At 41.7% G+C, this 19643-nt stretch overlaps 4 protein-coding genes across 4 annotated transcripts; all 4 read right to left on the reverse strand.

Annotated features, from left to right (window-relative positions):
• Positions 1 to 1994: 1994 nt before the first annotated feature.
• LOC115542941 (toll-like receptor 2) lies at positions 1995 to 4487 on the reverse strand (the record flags this gene model as incomplete). Its single annotated transcript, XM_030355454.1, has 1 exon — positions 1995 to 4487. A coding segment is annotated over one exon (2493 nt), but the record flags the coding sequence as incomplete, so codon positions are not given.
• A 3701-nt stretch (positions 4488 to 8188) lies between these two features.
• Positions 8189 to 10832, reverse strand: LOC115542944 (toll-like receptor 2). The gene is made up of 2 exons (XM_030355458.1): positions 10819 to 10832; positions 8189 to 10664 (listed from the first exon to the last, which is right to left on the reverse strand). Exons 1-2 carry the CDS (start codon positions 10830 to 10832, stop codon positions 8189 to 8191), a joined length of 2490 nt encoding a protein of 829 aa, XP_030211318.1.
• Positions 10833 to 11855: 1023 nt separating this feature from the next.
• On the reverse strand, positions 11856 to 14723 carry LOC115541444 (toll-like receptor 2; the record flags this gene model as incomplete). The annotated part of the gene is made up of 1 exon (XM_030353185.1): positions 11856 to 14723. A coding segment is annotated over one exon (2496 nt), but the record flags the coding sequence as incomplete, so codon positions are not given.
• Positions 14724 to 15822: 1099 nt separating this feature from the next.
• LOC115541427 (toll-like receptor 2) lies at positions 15823 to 18985 on the reverse strand. The gene is made up of 2 exons (XM_030353156.1): positions 18871 to 18985; positions 15823 to 18740 (listed from the first exon to the last, which is right to left on the reverse strand). The coding sequence occupies exons 1-2, from the start codon at positions 18882 to 18884 to the stop codon at positions 16265 to 16267; spliced, it is 2490 nt and encodes an 829-aa protein (XP_030209016.1). The 5' UTR covers positions 18885 to 18985; the 3' UTR covers positions 15823 to 16264.
• Positions 18986 to 19643: the final 658 nt, after the last annotated feature.

Here is a 19643-nt window from a genome sequence, read left to right on the forward strand (position 1 = left end):
TCAATATGAACACTAGGTGGAGAAATATACTTTGATAAAAAACATAGGGAAAGAAAATCAAAATACGTTAAACAGAAATCAAAACAAATGCAGAACTTAAATAAAAGACTACGTTTTCAACAAACAGAAATATATGCATGCAAAATAATTACTGCAAGTCAAAAAAATATCAATATTTGAAAGGGACACACACATTTTTCATTTTGGACAGCAGTCATCATTTTAACAAAGGAACCAAATCTTCTTGGATCAGACGCCTGCAGTTGCCTGCAGTTTCACAAGGGGGTTGTGAGAAATGTCCAGGTACTATGTCTCATTATTCAGATCCAAAGGAACATTGGTAAGATTCTGACCGGAGAGGTTCTGAGCTCTTCGTCTGGAAGTGACGCATAGTGCTAACCCTTGGTCCTCTATCAGCTCGGCCAGGTAGAAGGTGCCATAAGACAAGAGAGCTGTTGTCCATAATATCAGTGCTACTTGCACACTGTAAACATAAAAAAAAATCAGTGAACTGTTAATCATTATTGTATCAGAATACTTAACAAATGAACTTTGTATTTATGTTTGCACCCCCATCTAGCAGTGGCAACCCGTGTAAATCATTTCATCATCGTGCAAAATAAATATTAAACCGTTTACTTTTTTTATGGCCATATCTCATAGATCACAAAACCATACGCGAAACCGCTTCAAAGTCTTTCGTTGGTGCAATGGGAAGGAACGGAGATATATATATTTATATATATATATGCATAAGCCTACCGTTTTATAACGAGGTGTGACAGTTAATTGCCATCAGCTTATTTCCTTTTTCTTTTGTTAACATTGAGCAGTTCCTCTTCAGCTGTAAACCCATGTCTGCATTCCTTTGTATTTATTGAGGGTGAAGGCTTGGTTAGAATCAAACACAAAAGATATTGGAAAAGGTTGAAAGGGAATATAAAAATAACGAAAGAAGTCAAAGAAAATAATATATTGGCGGATTCATTGACATTACACAAAATAAGGCTAGACAAATATAGGCCTGCAGTAAATGTATGCATCATTTCAGTTAAACTTATATGTTTCTCAGTTGAACATCGTCATGTACATCATGAATGCAACCAAATCCATTTCTGTCAAACCTAGTATGTTGATTATTCTGCGTCGCCTCTGTACCATAGCAAAGAAAAAGAAAAAAGTGTGTTATTTCCCTGGGGATAGATCTGGAATACAGGGGGTCTGTCTCCTGGGGTAATGGAAGTATGAAGATTGGCTGGTGTTATTAAATAGTCAGCAAATATAGTTGCTTCATGAGAAACATGCACATCAGACGGATTTTGAAATGTCATGTTACTTGGCTGATGTGACCATTTGTTCTCCAGATTTGTCTTCTCTTTAGTAAGTGATGGATTTAGTATGTATGTTGAAGCCTATTGAAATTTTTTTTATCTGACAGACCACAATACATCAGCTGGTTTGCTTAAGACGTTTAAATTGTTGAAAGTCAATACAGTTAAGTGTTAGTCTGTAATTTCTTTCCAAGACCTGTCCTCCTTTACTTTTGAGCCTTTCGCGTTACCCACGCGATGTGGGTATTGTAGTCCAAACTGTCAGGGCCGAAGACACCGTTTGATTTAATAGTTCTTTATTGAAATGCAAAAGGAGAATTAACAGCTTAGGCAATCGCAAAAGCCGTGTCTTCATATACACATTTACATAGATACAAAGTTTTATAAATTTCATATGTAGGATACATCGTCTGTATATTTTTTAAACAATATCCTAATGAACCACGCGATGCAATGGCGTGAATTTCTCTATTCATACGTTGGGTGGAGACATTTACTTTAACATACAAACGAAAAATATTAATCGAATACAATCAACAGAAATCAAAAGTAATCAACAGTACTGAACAAGACGGTTGTCGTCCATAATAGCAGTGCTATTTACACACTGTAAATACAAAAAATTATCAGTTTGGTTGAGTTTCATTTAGGCAATCATAGTCATCATTTTAACAAAGGAACCAAATCGTCTGGGATCAGAGAAGCGCTTTGCGTTAACTCTAGGTCCATATCCTTCAGGATCCGGTGGTCCGCCACCTGTAGCATAGACCTGAGGTTGACCCAGAACACCTGCTGCTTTCGCTCATCCATGGGCCACTCCAGGTACGTCTGCTGCATCAGCAATCTCCTCAGTTTCAAGAACTTCTTGGGCAGAGAGTTGGTCGGAATAGGCTCCAACAGGATGAAGACCAGGGAGTCTTGCTGGGCGTCAATAGCTCTATGCTGGGCAAAGAAGAGTTCGTAGTTACACCATTCACTCTGCACAAAGTGGTTGGACAGCACAAACAGCGTCTTGTAGCTCGCCTCCACGCAGTTAATGATGTTGTCCACGATCCACTGGCCGGGCACAAAGTCTCGCTCGTGGATGCACAGGGAGAGTCCGGCCCCTTCCAGGGACGGCACCAGCTTGCTCTCCACCCAGGCGGAGTCTTGGTGGCTGTAGGAGATGAACGAGTGGTACCGAAACGTCGTGTTGTTCAGCAGGTTGGCCTGCTTCTGGCCTCTCCTCTTCACGCGGATCCACATCCACAGCATCTTGGTGTACCACACTCCATCACAGGCGTAGAACGCAGAGCAAAAGGCCAGCCCGATGAGCATCGTCACAGGTAATGCCACGGCAGCCTGAAGCCAGGCCTCACAGGACATCCTGCTGGTTCTGTACTCGGACATCGGCAGGTCAGCCACGGATGGGGGAGTATTGCAGGTATAATCCAAGGGCCAGTCGGGCAGCAAGGATTTGTTCATAGTATTTATGAACCAATAGGAGTCACAGGAGCAGACATATGTGTTGTTTCCAGCTTTGAGAGTCCTGAGACTTGGAAGACCCGCAAGAGACTCCCGGGAGATGGATGTAATGGAATTCTGGTCTATGTACAGACTGACCAAGGTGGGAGATAGAATCGTAGGGATGACCTTAATGCTGTTGGAGCTCAGGAAAAGGTGGGTCAACATGGGAAATTGCAAAAGGTCTTCTCGTGTTAGGGCGGTGATGCCTGTCTTTGCCAGGTCAATTCGCTGTAAGTACTGGGACAGGAAGGAAAATACTTTATTCCCCAGGTTGTTGTTGCTCAGGCTCAGCGATGTGATGTGGATGGGCCAAAAGCACGGCTTATCCAGAACAATGGAGTTGAAACTCAAGTCTAGAGATTCCAGGTACTTCATCTGGTGGGTCTGCTGAGCGATGAAGGAAAGGTCAACAAAGCGGTTTTTGCTCAAAGAGAGGTGCCTTAGTTTGGGGAACACCGAGGTATAGGAGCACCCAGGCCACCAAAACCCTAAGTCAGACAGTAGGTTGTTTGAGAGGTCCAGGGTTTTCAGGGACGGCAAGGAGGCCATTGTGTTGCAAGGTACAATGTTCATTCCTGTGCCTGAGAACTTCACAAACTCCAACTTGGAATATATGTCCACACTCATTTCGAAAGTGGGGTATTTGTATTGGTAATGTTTAACCCTATCAAATATAACCGAACTTATGACCATTGTGTGATTCAGAGTTGGGAACTTTAATCCTTCAGGTGTATCTTCGTTGTAGGTTATGTTTTCAAATGTAATCGTTACAACATTGGAAAGAAAAACATTCTTCATAAATATCATCATGAAACTGCTGTTAATCCAAGTGTTTAAAATGGTTACATTTTTTACGATTGGCATGGTTCTCAGGTTCCTGAAAGGGTCCCCGGTCACATTGCAGAGGTCTGGAAATATTTTGAACTCTAAATTGGTTGTTTGCGTTTTGTTCACATCTTCCAGCAGGTTTTCAAATAAATCAAGGTTCTCACAAAAAGGCACTTTGAGGGTTATCTTCTTGAGGGATTTCATTTTCGCGAGAGAACCTTGATCGTACCGTTGCCACTCAACCCCTCCTCCAAGGATGAGATGATGCAATGAGCTATCCGAGAGGGAATCAAAATCATTGAAGTCCACTTGTAAAGCATTTACACTTCCCAAGTAAAGGGCAGACAGATTTGCTAACATCTCAAATGTGCCCGGTAATTGATAGCTGTCATATTGGTTGCCAGCCAAGTCAAGGATCTTCAGCAGTGGCAGTGACAGATCAGGGATGTAATCTAACAAATTGTGAGATATGTTCAGGAATTTCAGTTTCGGGGTATGAACGAATAAGCCAGGATATATCAGCCTCAGACCACAGCTGGTAGCCTTCAGGAAGCAGAGTTGTGAGAGTCTTTGGAAGGGAGCTGCCTGCAGTTTCACCAGGGGGTTGTGAGAAAGGTCCAGGTACTGCATGTCATTATTCAGATCCAAAGGAACATTGGTAAGATTCTGACCGGAGAGGTTCTGAACTCGTCGTCTGGAAGTGACGCACGATGCATACCCTTGGTTGTCTATCAGCTTGGCCAGGCCGAAGGTCCCCCAAGACCAGACGGTCGTCGTCCATAACAGCAGTGCTACTTGCACACTGCAAACAATAAAAAAAAGTCAGTGAACTGTTAATCATTATTGTATCAGAATATTTAACACATTACCTTTGCATTAATATTAGCACCCCCAAATAGCCGTTTTAATCCATGTAAATCATTTCATCATAGTGTAAAACAAATATTAAACCGTTTACCTTTTTCTGGCCATATCTCATAGATCCCAAAGCCATACAAGAAACAGTTGCAAAGTCTTTCGTTGGTGCTATGGGAAGGAACGGATTCACATCTACCGTTTTATAACGAGATATGACAGTTTATTGCTATCAGCTTATTTCCAGTGGCGTATCCAGGACATTTTTACTGGGGTGGCCAAGATGGGACACAAAGCTAGTGTGGGGTGGCCATGGCATAGCGAAGTTTAATACATACACGTACGCAGCCAACTGCGGTTCGAATCCCGGTCCTTTTGCACCATGTCACATCCCCTCTCTCTCCCATGATTTCCTGTCTCATAACTGTCAAATAAAGGTGTCTATGCTGGTAAAATGACTTTTTCTTTTTAAAGTCATTTTTTAAATTCCATTACCACCTATCACAGTCCTCAAGTATATCTGGTTATTTTAATATGTCTATTTTTAATCAGTAATTATGTTCAGAATAAGGTACACATTTTCTAAGAGCCATTTCCTTATAGTGGATTAAAGTCCTCATCTCTTCACAAGTTAAATTAGAGTAGCAAAATTCAACTGCTCTTAACTCATCCTATATAATAACATTAATCAGCTCATCATCTGTGTTACCTGTGTTTGCTTTACTAATTGTGGCGCCATCTTGTGGTTACATAAAACACAGAAATCCAGGCAACAGAACAAACCAAAATGCTTTAAGATAGACCTTATTAAAAAGTGTATCTGTAAGCAAAGGATAAATTAAGCTTGTAAGGAAAAAAACAGAAATATTTGTTGTTCTTTAAATGCTTAGTTTATGTTATTATTTAGCTTAGATATAATTTGTTGGAGATACTGGAATTAGATTTTTTTGGTTTGTTCTTTGCTTTGGTGTGTTTTTATTTAACCACAAGATGGCACCTAAATTAGTAAAGCAAACATAGGTAACAATACAGGTGACACAGATGATGGCCTGATGACTGAATAATGTTATTCTAGGATGCCTTGTGATGTATGAAAATGTGCAAAAAGTGGGTTTTCAACCCAGACAGTATTCATGTCCAGGGCCCTGATGAAGGTATAAATGTTGGCTTTGATTCAGCATAAATTATGACGTTTATTTAAATCAAACAGTTAAGCCTAAGAATCACAAATTAACTTGATAAATATACATAAACAATTGTAACATAAACCAAACAAATCTTAACTCCAAAGTATATACTATAAAGTAATGTTATGTAAACCTTCAAACTCTCATGAACAATAGAGGATTCTAATAATAGTAACAAAGTGCAATAGAGGTAGCTAGTTCTTGCTTTTGCCCATTCTCCTGCTACAAAATGCTTTCACATAGGCCATAAGACCACAAGACAAGACTTAAGTCCAATGCAATGCCACCAGACCAAATATAACTTGTAACCCCTTAAATAGCACCTTTGACTCCATTAAAATGTCAAAAAGAAAGGAGGTGTGAACAATGTGCCTAATTATGTCTATTTATAGGATCTACAAAGGTTTATTTTTACATAACTACCACTCTTACAACTCACTTTTAATAACACAATTAACACATATTGCATCTCAAGCATTTGTGGCATTTGAATGCAACAAACAAGTCACAGCTTGTTCTTGTGTTATAGCTACTTAAATCTAGACTGTCACTATGTTTCACACACTGGTTGGCAAGAAATATAACATTAGCTCTATTGAACACACACATCTGCAAAAAACACCATCAGTCTTCAGTCCAGAAAACATCTTTATATATTTCATGGCGGTATCCAAAACACTAACGTTACATGCTTAACTTGGTTTGCAGGCTGCTAAGCTAGCTAGTGCAGTGTAGTTCGTCTTTTAGCTGCTACTTAGTGCTGGATAAAGTTTTCCTACACATTCAGAGGGAACTACGATATAACTAAACATTAAATTACCATACCTCTCAACGACAGATTTCAGCGTCTTTATCGTTTTTATATTGTTCACGTTGTCACTGTGACCGTCGTCGTCCTCCTGTTTCACGGACCAGCAGCATGTGCAGCGCGCTCATCTCATGGGTCACCTGACCTGCATAGCTAAATGTCCGCCGAGCAGAAATCAGCTCTCACAGCCTCAGCACGACCATTACCGTGTTAGTTAAAAATGTAAAACTGACCCTAAATCAGTTGATCAGCGGACATCATTGATTGACAGCATTTCTCTTATTTCTTGTGTTGACGAACTTGACCAACTACCTATCAGATCTGGGGTGGCCACAGGGGTGGCCAATGAGCTTTCAGGGGTGGCCCTGGCCACCCCAGGCCACCCCCCAGAATCGCCACTGCTTATTTCCTTTTTCTTTTGTTAACATTGAGCAATTCCTCTTCAGAAGCATATTAATTTCTGCATTTCTTTGTATTTATTGAAGGTGAAGGCTTGGTTAGAATGAAACAAAAAAAAGATTGGATAAGGTTTAAAGGGAACATAAAAAAAACTAAGAAGTCAAAGAAAATAATGTAGTAGCAGTGATTCTATGAAATTATAAAAAATAAAGCAAGATAAAAATACGGTAAATATATGCATCATTTCAGTTAAACTTATATGTTTATCATTTGAACATCATGTATTTACATCATTACTGCAAGCCAATCCATTTCGGTCAAGCCTAGTTTGTTGATTCTGTGTCGCCTCTGAGCAAAGAGAACGAAAAAAAGTGTGTTATTTTCATGGAGACAGATCTGGAATACAGGAAGTGTCTCCTGGGGCAATGGAAGTATGAAGAGTGGCGTGTTTAGGCTAGTGTTGTTAAATAGTCAGCCGATATAGTGGCTTCATGAGAAATGCGCACATCAGACGTATTTTGGAATATCATGTTACATGGCTGATACGAACCGTTTGTTCTCGTAATACCGATTTGTCTTCTCCTTAGTAAATGATGGATTTTAGTATGAATGCGTTGAAGCCTATTTAAAAATGTTTTATCTGATAGATCTTAATGCATCAGCTTGCTTGCTTAAGATGAATAAATAATTGAAAGGCAAACTACAGTTATGTGTTTGTCTGTAATTTCTTTCAAGGAGAATCCCAGGACCTGTCCTCCTTTCCTTCTGAGCCTTTGGCGTTACCCACGCGATTTGGGTATTGTAGTCCAAACTGTCAAGGCCGAAGACACTGTTTAATTTAATAGTTCTTTATTCAAATGTGAAATGAGAATTAACAGCTTCGGATATAACAAAAGCTGTGTCTTTATACAAACATTTACATAGACACATGTTTTGATAAATTTCATATGTAGGCTACATCGTCTGTATATTTTTTAACAATATCCTTTTGACCACGCAATGCGAAGGCGTGCATTTCTCTATCTGGACACTGGGTTGAGACATTTACTTTAAAAACAAATGTACAGAAGAAAAATATGAATCGAATACAATCAAAGAAATCAAAAGTAAAGCAGTACTTAAACTAAACGAAGGTACGTTTTACCAGAAATATATACATAAAAAACACTTTAATTCATCAGTTTTGTCGAGTTCCAGTTAGGCAATCAAAGTTAAAATGAAAAAAATATTTATCTTTGAATGGGACACACATTTTTCATTTTAGACTGCCGTCATCATTTTAACAAAGGAACCAAATCGTCTGGGATCAGAGAAGCGCTTTGCGTTAACTCTAGGTCCATATCCTTCAGGATCCGGTGGTCCGCCACCTGTAGCATAGACCTGAGGTTGACCCAGAACACCTGCTGCTTTCGCTCATCCATGGGCCACTCCAGGTACGTCTGCTGCATCAGCAATCTCCTCAGTTTCAAGAACTTCTTGGGCAGAGAGTTGGTCGGAATAGGCTCCAACAGGATGAAGACCAGGGAGTCTTGCTGGGAGTCAATAGCTCTATGCTGGGCAAAGAAGAGTTCGTAGTTACACCATTCACTCTGCACAAAGTGGTTGGACAGCACAAACAGCGTCTTGTAGCTCGCCTCCACGCAGTTAATGATGTTGTCCACGATCCACTGGCCGGGCACAAAGTCTCGCTCGTGGATGCACAGGGAGAGTCCGGCCCCTTCCAGGGACGGCACCAGCTTGCTCTCCACCCAGGCGGAGTCTTGGTGGCTGTAGGAGATGAACGAGTGGTACCGAAACGTCGTGTTGTTCAGCAGGTTGGCCTGCTTCTGGCCTCTCCTCTTCACGTGGATCCACATCCACAGCATCTTGGTGTACCACACTCCATCACAGGCGTAGAACGCAGAGCAAAAGGCCAGCCCGATGAGCATCGTCACAGGTAATGCCACGGCAGCCTGAAGCCAGGCCTCACAGGACATCCTGCTGGTTCTGTACTCGGACATCGGCAGGTCAGCCACGGATGGGGGAGTATTGCAGGTATAATCCAAGGGCCAGTCGGGCAGAAAGGATTTGTTCATAGTATTTATGAACCAATAGGAGTCACAGGAGCAGACATATGTGTTGTTTCCAGCTTTGAGAGTCCTGAGACTTGGAAGACCCGCAAGAGACTCCCGGGAGATGGATGTAATGGAATTCTGGTCTATGTACAGACTGACCAAGGTGGGAGATAGAATCGTAGGGATGACCTTAATGCTGTTGGAGCTCAGGAAAAGGTGGGTCAACATGGGAAATTGCAAAAGGTCTTCTCGTGTTAGGGCGATGATGCCTGTCTTTGACAGGTCAATTCGCTGTAAGTACTGGGACAGGAAGGAAAATACTTTATTCCCCAGGTTGTTGTTGCTCAGGCTCAGCGATGTGATGTGGATGGGCCAAAAGCACGGCTTATCCAGAACAATGGAGTTGAAACTCAAGTCTAGAGATTCCAGGTACTTCATCTGGTGGGTCTGCTGAGCGATGAAGGAAAGGTCAACAAAGCGGTTTTTGCTCAAAGAGAGGTGCCTTAGTTTGGGGAACACCGAGGTATAGGAGCACCCAGGCCACCAAAACCCTAAGTCAGACAGTAGGTTGTTTGAGAGGTCCAGGGTTTCCAGGGACGGCAAGGAGGCCATTGTGTTGCAAGGTACAATGTTCATTCCTGTGCCTGAGAACTTCACAAACTCCAACTTGGAATATATGTCCACACTCATTTCGAAAGTGGGGTATTTGTATTGGTAATGTTTAACCCTATCAAATATAACCGAACTTATGACCATTGTGTGATTCAGAGTTGGGAACTTTAATCCTTCAGGTGTATCTTCGTTGTAGGTTATGTTTTCAAATGTAATCGTTACAACATTGGAAAGAAAAACATTCTTCATAAATATCATCATGAAACTGCTGTTAATCCAAGTGTTTAAAATGGTTACATTTTTTACGATTGGCATGGTTCTCAGGTTCCTGAAAGGGTCCCCGGTCACATTGCAGAGGTCTGGAAATATTTTGACCAACTCTAAATTGGTTGTTTGCGTTTTGTTCACATCTTCCAGCAGGTTTTCAAATAAATCAAGGTTCTCACAAAAAGGCACTTTGAGGGTTATCTTCTTGAGGGATTTCATTTTCGCGAGAGAACCTTGATCGTACCGTTGCCACTCAACCCCTCCTCCAAGGATGAGATGATGCAATGAGCTATCCGAGAGGGAATCAAAATCATTGAAGTCCACTTGTAAAGCATTTACACTTCCCAAGTAAAGGGCAGACAGATTTGCCAACATCTGAAATGTGCCCGGTAATTGATAGCTGTCATATTGGTTGCCAGCCAAGTCAAGGATCTTCAGCAGTGGCAGTGACAGATCAGGGATGTAATCTAACAAATTGTGAGATATGTTGAGGAATTTCAGTTTTTGGGTATGAAAAAATAAGCCAGGATATATCAGCCTCAGACCACAGCTGGTAGCCTTCAGGAAGCAGAGTTGTGAGAGTCTTTGGAAGGGGGCGGCTTGCAGTTTCACCAGGGGGTTGTGAGAAAGGTCCAGGTACTGCATGTCATTATTCAGATCCAAAGGAACATTGGTAAGATTCTGACCGGAGAGGTTCTGAACTCGTCGTCTGGAAGTGACGCACGATGCATACCCTTGGTCCTCTATCAGCTCGGCCAGGCCGAAGGTCCCCCAAGACAAGACGGTTGTCGTCCATAATAGCAATACCACTTGCACACTGCAAACATTAAAAAAGTCAGTGAACTGTTAATCATTATTGTATCAGAATACTTAACAAATTACCTTTGTATTAATATTAGCACCCCCAAATAGCCGTTTTAATCCATGTAAATCATTTCATCATAGTGAAAAACAAATATTAAACCGTTTACCTTTTGCTGGCCATATCTTATAGATCCCAAAGCCATTCAAGAAACAGCTACAAAACCTTTTGTTGGTGCTATGGGAGGGAAACGGATCGATATCTACCGTTTTATAAGAGGTGTGACAGTTAATTGCCATCAGCTTATTTCCTTTTTCTTTTGTTCACATTGAGCAATTCCTCTTCAGCAGCATATTCATTTCTGCATTTCTTTGTATTTATTGAGGCTGATGGATTGGTTAGAATTAAACACAAAAAAGATTGGATAAGGTTTAAAGGGAACATAAAAAAAAAACAAAGAAGTCAAAGAAAATAATGTAGTAGCAGTGATTCTATGGAATTATAAAAAATAAAGCAAGATAAATATACGGTAAATATATGCATCATTTCAGTTAAACTTATATGTTTATCATTTGAACATCATGTATTTACATCATTACTGCAACCCAATCCATTTCGGTCAAGCCTAGTTTGTTGATTCTGTGTCGCCTCTGAGCAAAGAGAACGAAAAAAAGTGTGTTATTTTCATGGAGACAGATCTGGAATACAGGAAGTGTCTCCTGGGGCAATGGAAGTATGAAGAGTGGCGTGATTAGGCTAGTGTTGTTAAATAGTCAGCCAATGTAGCGGCTTCATGAGAAATGCGCACATCAGACGTATTTTGAAATATCATGTTACATGGCTGATACGAACCATTTGTTCTCGTAATACCGATTTGTCTTCTCTTTAGTAAGTGATGGATTTTAGTATGAATGCGTTGAAGCCTATTTAAAAATGTTTTATCTGATAGACCTTAATGCATCAGCTTGCTTGCTTAAGATGATTAAATAATTGAAAGGCAAACCACAGTTATGTGTTTGTCTGTAATTTCTTTCAAGGAGAATCCCAGGACCTGTCCTCCTTTCCTTCTGAGCCTTTGGCGTTACCAACGCGATTTAGGTATTGTAGTCCAAACTGTCAGGGCTGAAGACACTGTTTAATTTAGTAGTTCTTTATTTAAATGTAAAATGAGAATTAACAGCTTCGGATATAACAAAGGCTGTGTCTTTATACACACATTTACATAGACACATGTTTTGATAAATTTCATATGTAGGCTACATCGTCTGTATATTTTTTAACAATATCCTATTGACCACGCAATGCGAAGGCGTGCATTTCTCTATCTGGACACTGGGTTGAGACATTTACTTTAAAAACAAATGCACAGAAGAAAAATATGAATCGAATACAATCAAAGAAATCAAAAGTAAAGCAGTACTTAAACTAAACAAAAGTACGTTTTACCAGAAATATATACAGAAAAAATACTTTAATTCATCAGTTTTGTCGAGTTCCAGTTAGGCAATCAAAGTTAAAATGAAAAAAATATTTATCTTTGAATGGGACACACATATTTTTCATTTTGGACTGCAGTCATCATTTTAACAAAGGATCCAAATTGTCTGGGATCAGAGAAGCGCTTTGGGTTAACTCTAGGGCCATATCCTTCAGGATCCGGTGGTCCGCCACCTGTAGCATAGACCTGAGGTTGACCCAGAACACCTGCTGCTTTCGCTCATCCATGGGCCACTCCAGGTACGTCTGCTGCATCAGCAATCTCCTCAGTTTCAAGAACTTCTTGGGCAGAGAGTTGGTCGGAATAGGCTCCAACAGGATGAAGACCAGGGAGTCTTGCTGGGCGTCAATAGCTCTATGCTGGGCAAAGAAGAGTTCGTAGTTACACCATTCACTCTGCACAAAGTGGTTGGACAGCACAAACAGCGTCTTGTAGCTCGCCTCCACACAGTTGATGATGTTGTCCACGATCCACTGGCCGGGCACAAAGTCTCGCTCGTGGATGCACAGGGAGAGTCCGGCCCCTTCCAGGGACGGGACCAGCTTGCTCTCCACCCAGGCGGAGTCTTGGTGGCTGTAGGAGATGAACGAGTGGTACCGAAACGTAGTGTTGTTCAGCAGGTTGGCCTGCTTCTGGCCTCTCCTCTTCACGCGGATCCACACCCACAGCATCTTGGTGTACCACACTCCGTCACAGGCGTAGAACGCAGAGCAAAGGGCCAGCACGATGAGCATCGTCACGGGCAACGCCACGGCAGCCTGAAGCCAGGCCTCACAGGACATCCTGCTGGTTCTGTACTCGGACATCGGCAGGTCAGCCACAGATGGGGGAGTGCTGCAGGTATAATCCAAGGGCCAGTCGGGCAGCAAGGATTTGTTCAGAGTAGTCATGAACCAATAGGAGTCACAGGAGCAGACAAAGGGGTTGTCTCCAGCTTTGAGAGTCCTGAGACTTGGAAGACCCGCCAGAGACTCCCGGGAGACGGATGTAATATAATTCTGATCTATGTACAGACTGACCAAGGTGGGGGATAGATCCGTAGGGATGACCTTAATGCTGTTGGAGCTCAGGAAAAGGTGGGTCAACATGGGAAATTGCAAAAGGTCTTCTTGTGTTAGGGAGGTGATTCCTGTCTTTGACAGGACAATTCGCTGTAAATACTGGGACAGGAAGGAAAATACTTTGTTCCCCAGGTTGTTGTTGCTCAGGCTCAGTGATGTGATGTGGACGGGCCAAAAGCACGGTTTATCCAAAACAATGGAGTTGTAACTCAAGTCTAGAGATTCCAGGTACTTCATCTGGTGGGTCTGCTGAGCGATGAAGGAAAGGTCAACAAAGTGGTTTTTGCTCAAAGAGAGGTGCTTTAGTTTGGGGAACACAGAGGTATAGGAGCACCCAGGCCACCAGAACCCTGTGTCAGAGAGTAGGTTGTTTGAAAGGTCCAGGGTTTCCAGGGACGGCAAGGAGGACATAATGTTGCAAGGTACAATGTTCATTCCTGTGCCTGAGAACTTTAAATAGTCCATCTTGGAAAACATGTCAACACTAATTTCAATAGAGGGGTACCTGTATTGGTAATGATTTACTCCATAAAATATAAGGTACCGTAGGACGATGGTGTGATTCAGAGGAGGGAACCTAAATCCTTCAGGTGTATCTTCATTGTAGGTTATGTTTAAAAATGTAAGCGTTCGAACATTGGAAAGTAGAACATTCTTCAAAAATAACACAAAGAAACTGCTGTTAATCCAAGTGTTTACAATGGTGAAATCATTTATGAGTGGCATGGTTCTCAGGCTCCTAAAAGGGTCCCCTGTCACATTGCAGAGGTCAGGAAGTACGTTGACCAACTCTAAATCAGTTGTTTGCGTTTCATTCACATCTTCGAGCAGGTTTTCAAACAAATCAAGGTTCTCACAAAAAGGGACTTTGAGGGTTATCTTCTGGAGGGATTTCATCTTCGCGAGAGAACCACGATCGTACCGTTGCCACTCAACACCTCCTCCAAGGATGAGATGATGCAATGAGCTATCCGAGAGGGAATCAAAATCATTGAAGTCCACTTGTAAAGCATTTACACTTCCCAAGTAAAGGGCAGACAGATTTGCTAACATCTCAAATGTGGCCGGTAATTGATAGCTGTCATATTGGTTGCCGGCCAAGTCAAGGATCTTCAGCAGTGGCAGCGATAGATCAGGGATATAATCTAACAAATTGTGAGATATGTTCAGGAATTTCAGTTTCGGGGTATGAACGAATAAGCCAGGATATATCAGCCTCAGACCACAGCTGGTAGCCTTCAGGAAGCAGAGTTGTGAGAGTCTTTGGAAGGGAGCTGCCTGCAGTTTCACCAGGGGGTTGTGAGAAAGGTCCAGGTACTGCATGTCATTATTCAGATCCAAAGGAACATTGGTAAGATTCTGACCGGAGAGGTTCTGAACTCGTCGTCTGGAAGTGACGCACGATGCATACCCTTGGTTGTCTATCAGCTTGGCCAGGCCGAAGGTCCCCCAAGACCAGACGGTCGTCGTCCATAACAGCAGTGCTACTTGCACACTGCAAACAATAAAAAAAAGTCAGTGAACTGTTAATCATTATTGTATCAGAATATTTAACACATTACCTTTGCATTAATATTAGCACCCCCAAATAGCCGTTTTAATCCATGTAAATCATTTCATCATAGTGTAAAACAAATATTAAACCGTTTACCTTTTTCTGGCCATATCTCATAGATCCCAAAGCCATACAAGAAACAGTTGCAAAGTCTTTCGTTGGTGCTATGGGAAGGAACGGATTCACATCTACCGTTTTATAACGAGATATGACAGTTTATTGCTATCAGCTTATTTCCTTTTTCTTTTGTTAACATTGAGCAATTCCTCTTCAGAAGCATATTAATTTCTGCATTTCTTTGTATTTATTGAAGGTGAAGGCTTGGTTAGAATGAAACAAAAAAAAGATTGGATAAGGTTTAAAGGGAACATAAAAAAAACTAAGAAGTCAAAGAAAATAATGTAGTAGCAGTGATTCTATGAAATTATAAAAAATAAAGCAAGATAAATATACGGTAAATATATGCATCATTTCAGTTAAACTTATATGTTTATCATTTGAACATCATGTATTTACATCATTACTGCAAGCCAATCCATTTCGGTCAAGCCTAGTTTGTTGATTCTGTGTCGCCTCTGAGCAAAGAGAACGAAAAAAAGTGTGTTATTTTCATGGAGACAGATCTGGAATACAGGAAGTGTCTCCTGGGGCAATGGAAGTATGAAGAGTGGCGTGTTTAGGCTAGTGTTGTTAAATAGTCAGCCGATATAGTGGCTTCATGAGAAATGCGCACATCAGACGTATTTTGGAATATCATGTTACATGGCTGATACGAACCGTTTGTTCTCGTAATACCGATTTGTCTTCTCCTTAGTAAATGATGGATTTTAGTATGAATGCGTTGAAGCCTATTTAAAAATGTTTCATCTGATAGATCTTAATGCATCAGCTTGCTTGCTTAAGATGAATAAATAATTGAAAGGCAAACTACAGTTATGTGTTTGTCTGTAATTTCTTTCAAGGAGAATCCCAGGACCTGTCCTCCTTTCCTTCTGAGCCTTTGGCGTTACCCACGCGATTTGGGTATTGTAGTCCAAACTGTCAAGGCCGAAGACACTGTTTAATTTAATAGTTCTTTATTCAAATGTGAAATGAGAATTAACAGCTTCGGATATAACAAAAGCTGTGTCTTTATACAAACATTTACATAGACACATGTTTTGATAAATTTCATATGTAGGCTACATCGTCTGTATATTTTTTAACAATATCCTTTTGACCACGCAATGCGAAGGCGTGCATTTCTCTATCTGGACACTGGGTTGAGACATTTACTTTAAAAACAAATGTACAGAAGAAAAATATGAATCGAATACAATCAAAGAAATCAAAAGTAAAGCAGTACTTAAACTAAACGAAGGTACGTTTTACCAGAAATATATACATAAAAAACACTTTAATTCATCAGTTTTGTCGAGTTCCAGTTAGGCAATCAAAGTTAAAATGAAAAAAATATTTATCTTTGAATGGGACACACATTTTTCATTTTAGACTGCAGTCATCATTTTAACAAAGGAACCAAATCGTCTGGGATCAGAGAAGCGCTTTGGGTTAACTCTAGGGCCATATCCTTCAGGATCCGGTGGTCCGCCACCTGTAGCATAGACCTGAGGTTGACCCAGAACACCTGCTGCTTTCGCTCATCCTTGGGCCACTCCAGGTACGTCTGCTGCATCAGCAATCTCCTCAGTTTCAAGAACTTCTTGGGCAGAGAGTTGGTCGGAATAGGCTCCAACAGGATGAAGACCAGGGAGTCTTGCTGGGCGTCAATAGCTCTATGCTGGGCAAAGAAGAGTTCGTAGTTACACCATTCACTCTGCACAAAGTGGTTGGACAGCACAAACAGCGTCTTGTAGCTCGCCTCCACGCAGTTGATGATGTTGTCCACGATCCACTGGCCGGGCACAAAGTCTCGCTCGTGGATGCACAGGGAGAGTCCGGCCCCTTCCAGGGACGGCACCAGTTTGCTCTCCACCCAGGCGGAGTCTTGGTGGCTGTAGGAGATGAACGAGTGGTACCGAAACGTAGTGTTGTTCAGCAGGTTGGCCTGCTTCTGGCCTCTCCTCTTCACGCGGATCCACACCCACAGCATCTTGGTGTACCACACTCCGTCACAGGCGTAGAACGCAGAGCAAAGGGCCAGCACAATGAGGATTGTCACAGGCAATGCCACGGCAGCCTGAAGCCAGGCCTCACAGGACATCCTGCTGGTTCTGTACTCGGACATCGGCAGGTCAGCCACAGATGGCGGAGTGCTGCAGGTATAATCCAAGGGCCAGTCGGGCAGCAAGGATTTGTTCATAGTATTTATGAACCAATAGGAGTCACAGGAGCAGACAAAGGGGTTGTCTCCAGCTTTCAGAGTCCTGAGACTTGGAAGACCCACCAGAGACTCCCGAGAGATGGATGTAATATAATTCTGGTCTATGTACAGACTGACCAAGGTGGGGGATAGATCCGTAGGGATGACCTTAATGCTGTTGGAGCTCAGGAAAAGGTGGGTCAACATTGGAAATTGCAAAAGGTCTTCTTTTGTTAGGGTGGTGATGCCTGTCTTTGACAGGTCAATTTGCTGTAAATACTGGGACAGGAAGGAAAATACTTTATTCCCCAGGTTGTTGTTGCTCAGGCTCAGCGATGTGATGTGGATGGGCCAAAAGCACGGCTTATCCAAAACAATGGAGTTGAAACTCAAGTCAAGAGATTCCAGGTACTTCATCTGGTGGGTCTGCTGAGCGATGAAGGAAAGGTCAACAAAGCGATTTTCGCTCAAAGACAGGTGCCTTAGGTTTGGGAACACCGAGGTATAGGAGCATATAGACGGCCAGAACCCTGTGTCAGACAGAACATTGTTTGAGAGGTCCAGTGTTTCCAGGGACGGCAAGGTGGATATAAGGTTGCAAGGTACAGTGTTCATTCCTGTGCCTGAGAACTTCAAATAGTCCATCTTGGAAAACATGTCCACACTAATTTCTATAGAGGGGTATTTGTATTGGTGATGTTTTAATCCATCAAATGTAAGGGAACGTAGGACCATTGTGTGATTCAGAGTGGGGAACTTAAATCCTTCAGGTGTATCTTCGCTGTAGGTTATGTTTGTAAATATAATCGTTCGAACATTGGAAAGAAAAACATTCTTTAAAAATATCATCATGAAACTGCTATTAATCCAAGTGTTTACAATGGTTAAATGCGTTACTAGTGGCATGGTTCTCAGGTTCCTGAAAGGGTCCCCGGTCACATTGCAGAGGTCAGGAAGTACATTGACCAACTCTAAATGAGTTGTTTGCGTTTCGTTCACATCTTCGAGCAGGTTTTCAAATAAATCAAGGTTCTCACAAAAAGGAACTTTGAGGGTTATCCTCTGGAGGGATTTCATCTTTGTGAGAGAACCACGATCGTACCGTTGCCACTCAACACCTCCTCCAAGGATGAGATGATGCAATGAGCTATCCGAGAGGGAATCAAAATCATTGAAGTCCACTTGTAAAGTATTTTCACTTCCCAAATAAAGGGCGGACAGATTTGTCAGCGTCTCAAAAGTGGCCGGTAATTGATAGCTGTCATATTGGTTGCCGGCCAAGTCCAGGATCTTCAGCAGTGGCAGCGATAGATCAGGGATATAATCTAACAAATTGTTAGATATGTTCAGGAATTTCAGTTTCGGGGTATGAACGAATACGCCAGGATTTATTACCCTCAGACCACAGCTTGTAGCCTTCAGGAAGCAGAGTTGTGAGAGTCTTTGGAACGGGGCTGCCTGCAGTTCCACCAGTGGGTTGTGAGAAAGGTCCAGGTACTGCATGTCATTATTCAGATCCAAAGGAACATTGGTAAGATTCTGACCAGAGAGGTTCTGAACTTGTCGTCTTGAAGTGACGCACGATGCATACCCTTGGTCCTCTATCAGCTCGGCCAGGCAGAAGGTCCTCCAAGACAAGAGAGCTGTTGTCCAGAATAGCAGTGCTACTTGCACACTGTAAACATAAAAAAAAAAAGTCTGCAAACTTTATCATTAAATCTTTTTCTAGTAATTAATCATTATTGTAGCAGAATACCTTAACTGTGCACCACCAAATTTCATCATATTTAAAAAAGTACTTTTACCTTTTTATGGCCATATCTCCTAGATTCCAGAACCATACACAAAACAGCTACAACATCTTCGCTGGTGCTTTGGGAAGGAATGAATTTATATCTTCCCTTTTTTAAATATGCTGAAAAACACATTTTTGGCTCATTTCCCACTTCCTTTGTTAACATTGAGCAATTCATCTCAAGATGGGCTGCCAACAAACGTTTTAGAATTTCACCGATTTCTGCATTCCTTTGTATGCTATTTAATGAGGGTGAAGGATTGGTTAGAAACAAACGCAACAGCTGTTGGATAAGGATTAAAGGACATGAAAAAGTGACAAAAGAAGTCAAAGAAAATAATGTATTAGCAGTGATTCAACAACAGTATACAAAATAAAGCAATATCAATGTACAGTAAATTTATTGTATAATGTCAATTATTATTAGATGTTTCTCATTTGAACTTTCTGTATTTACATCATGAATAAACGTAAAGGTCCCATGGCATGAAAATCTCGCTTTATGAGGTTTTCTAACATTAATATGAGTTCCCCTAGCTTGCCAATGGTCCCCCAGTGGCTAAAACTTGCGTTTGGTGTAAAACGAGCACAAGGTATCCTGCCCGCCTTAGAAAAAATGGAAGCTCAGGCTTGCTGATTTGGAATGTGGCCCCATATGTCGTCATAAGGAGACAATCTCCTCCCCTTTCTCTGCCTGGCCCGCCCTGAGAATTTGGCCCGCCAATGAGACAATGAGCTACGACCGTGCGAGCGCCACATGTGTGTGTGTGTGTGTGTGTGTGT

Source organism: Gadus morhua, chromosome 4, assembly GCF_902167405.1.
Source record: "Gadus morhua chromosome 4, gadMor3.0, whole genome shotgun sequence".
Classification (NCBI taxonomy): Eukaryota; Metazoa; Chordata; class Actinopteri; order Gadiformes; family Gadidae; genus Gadus; species Gadus morhua.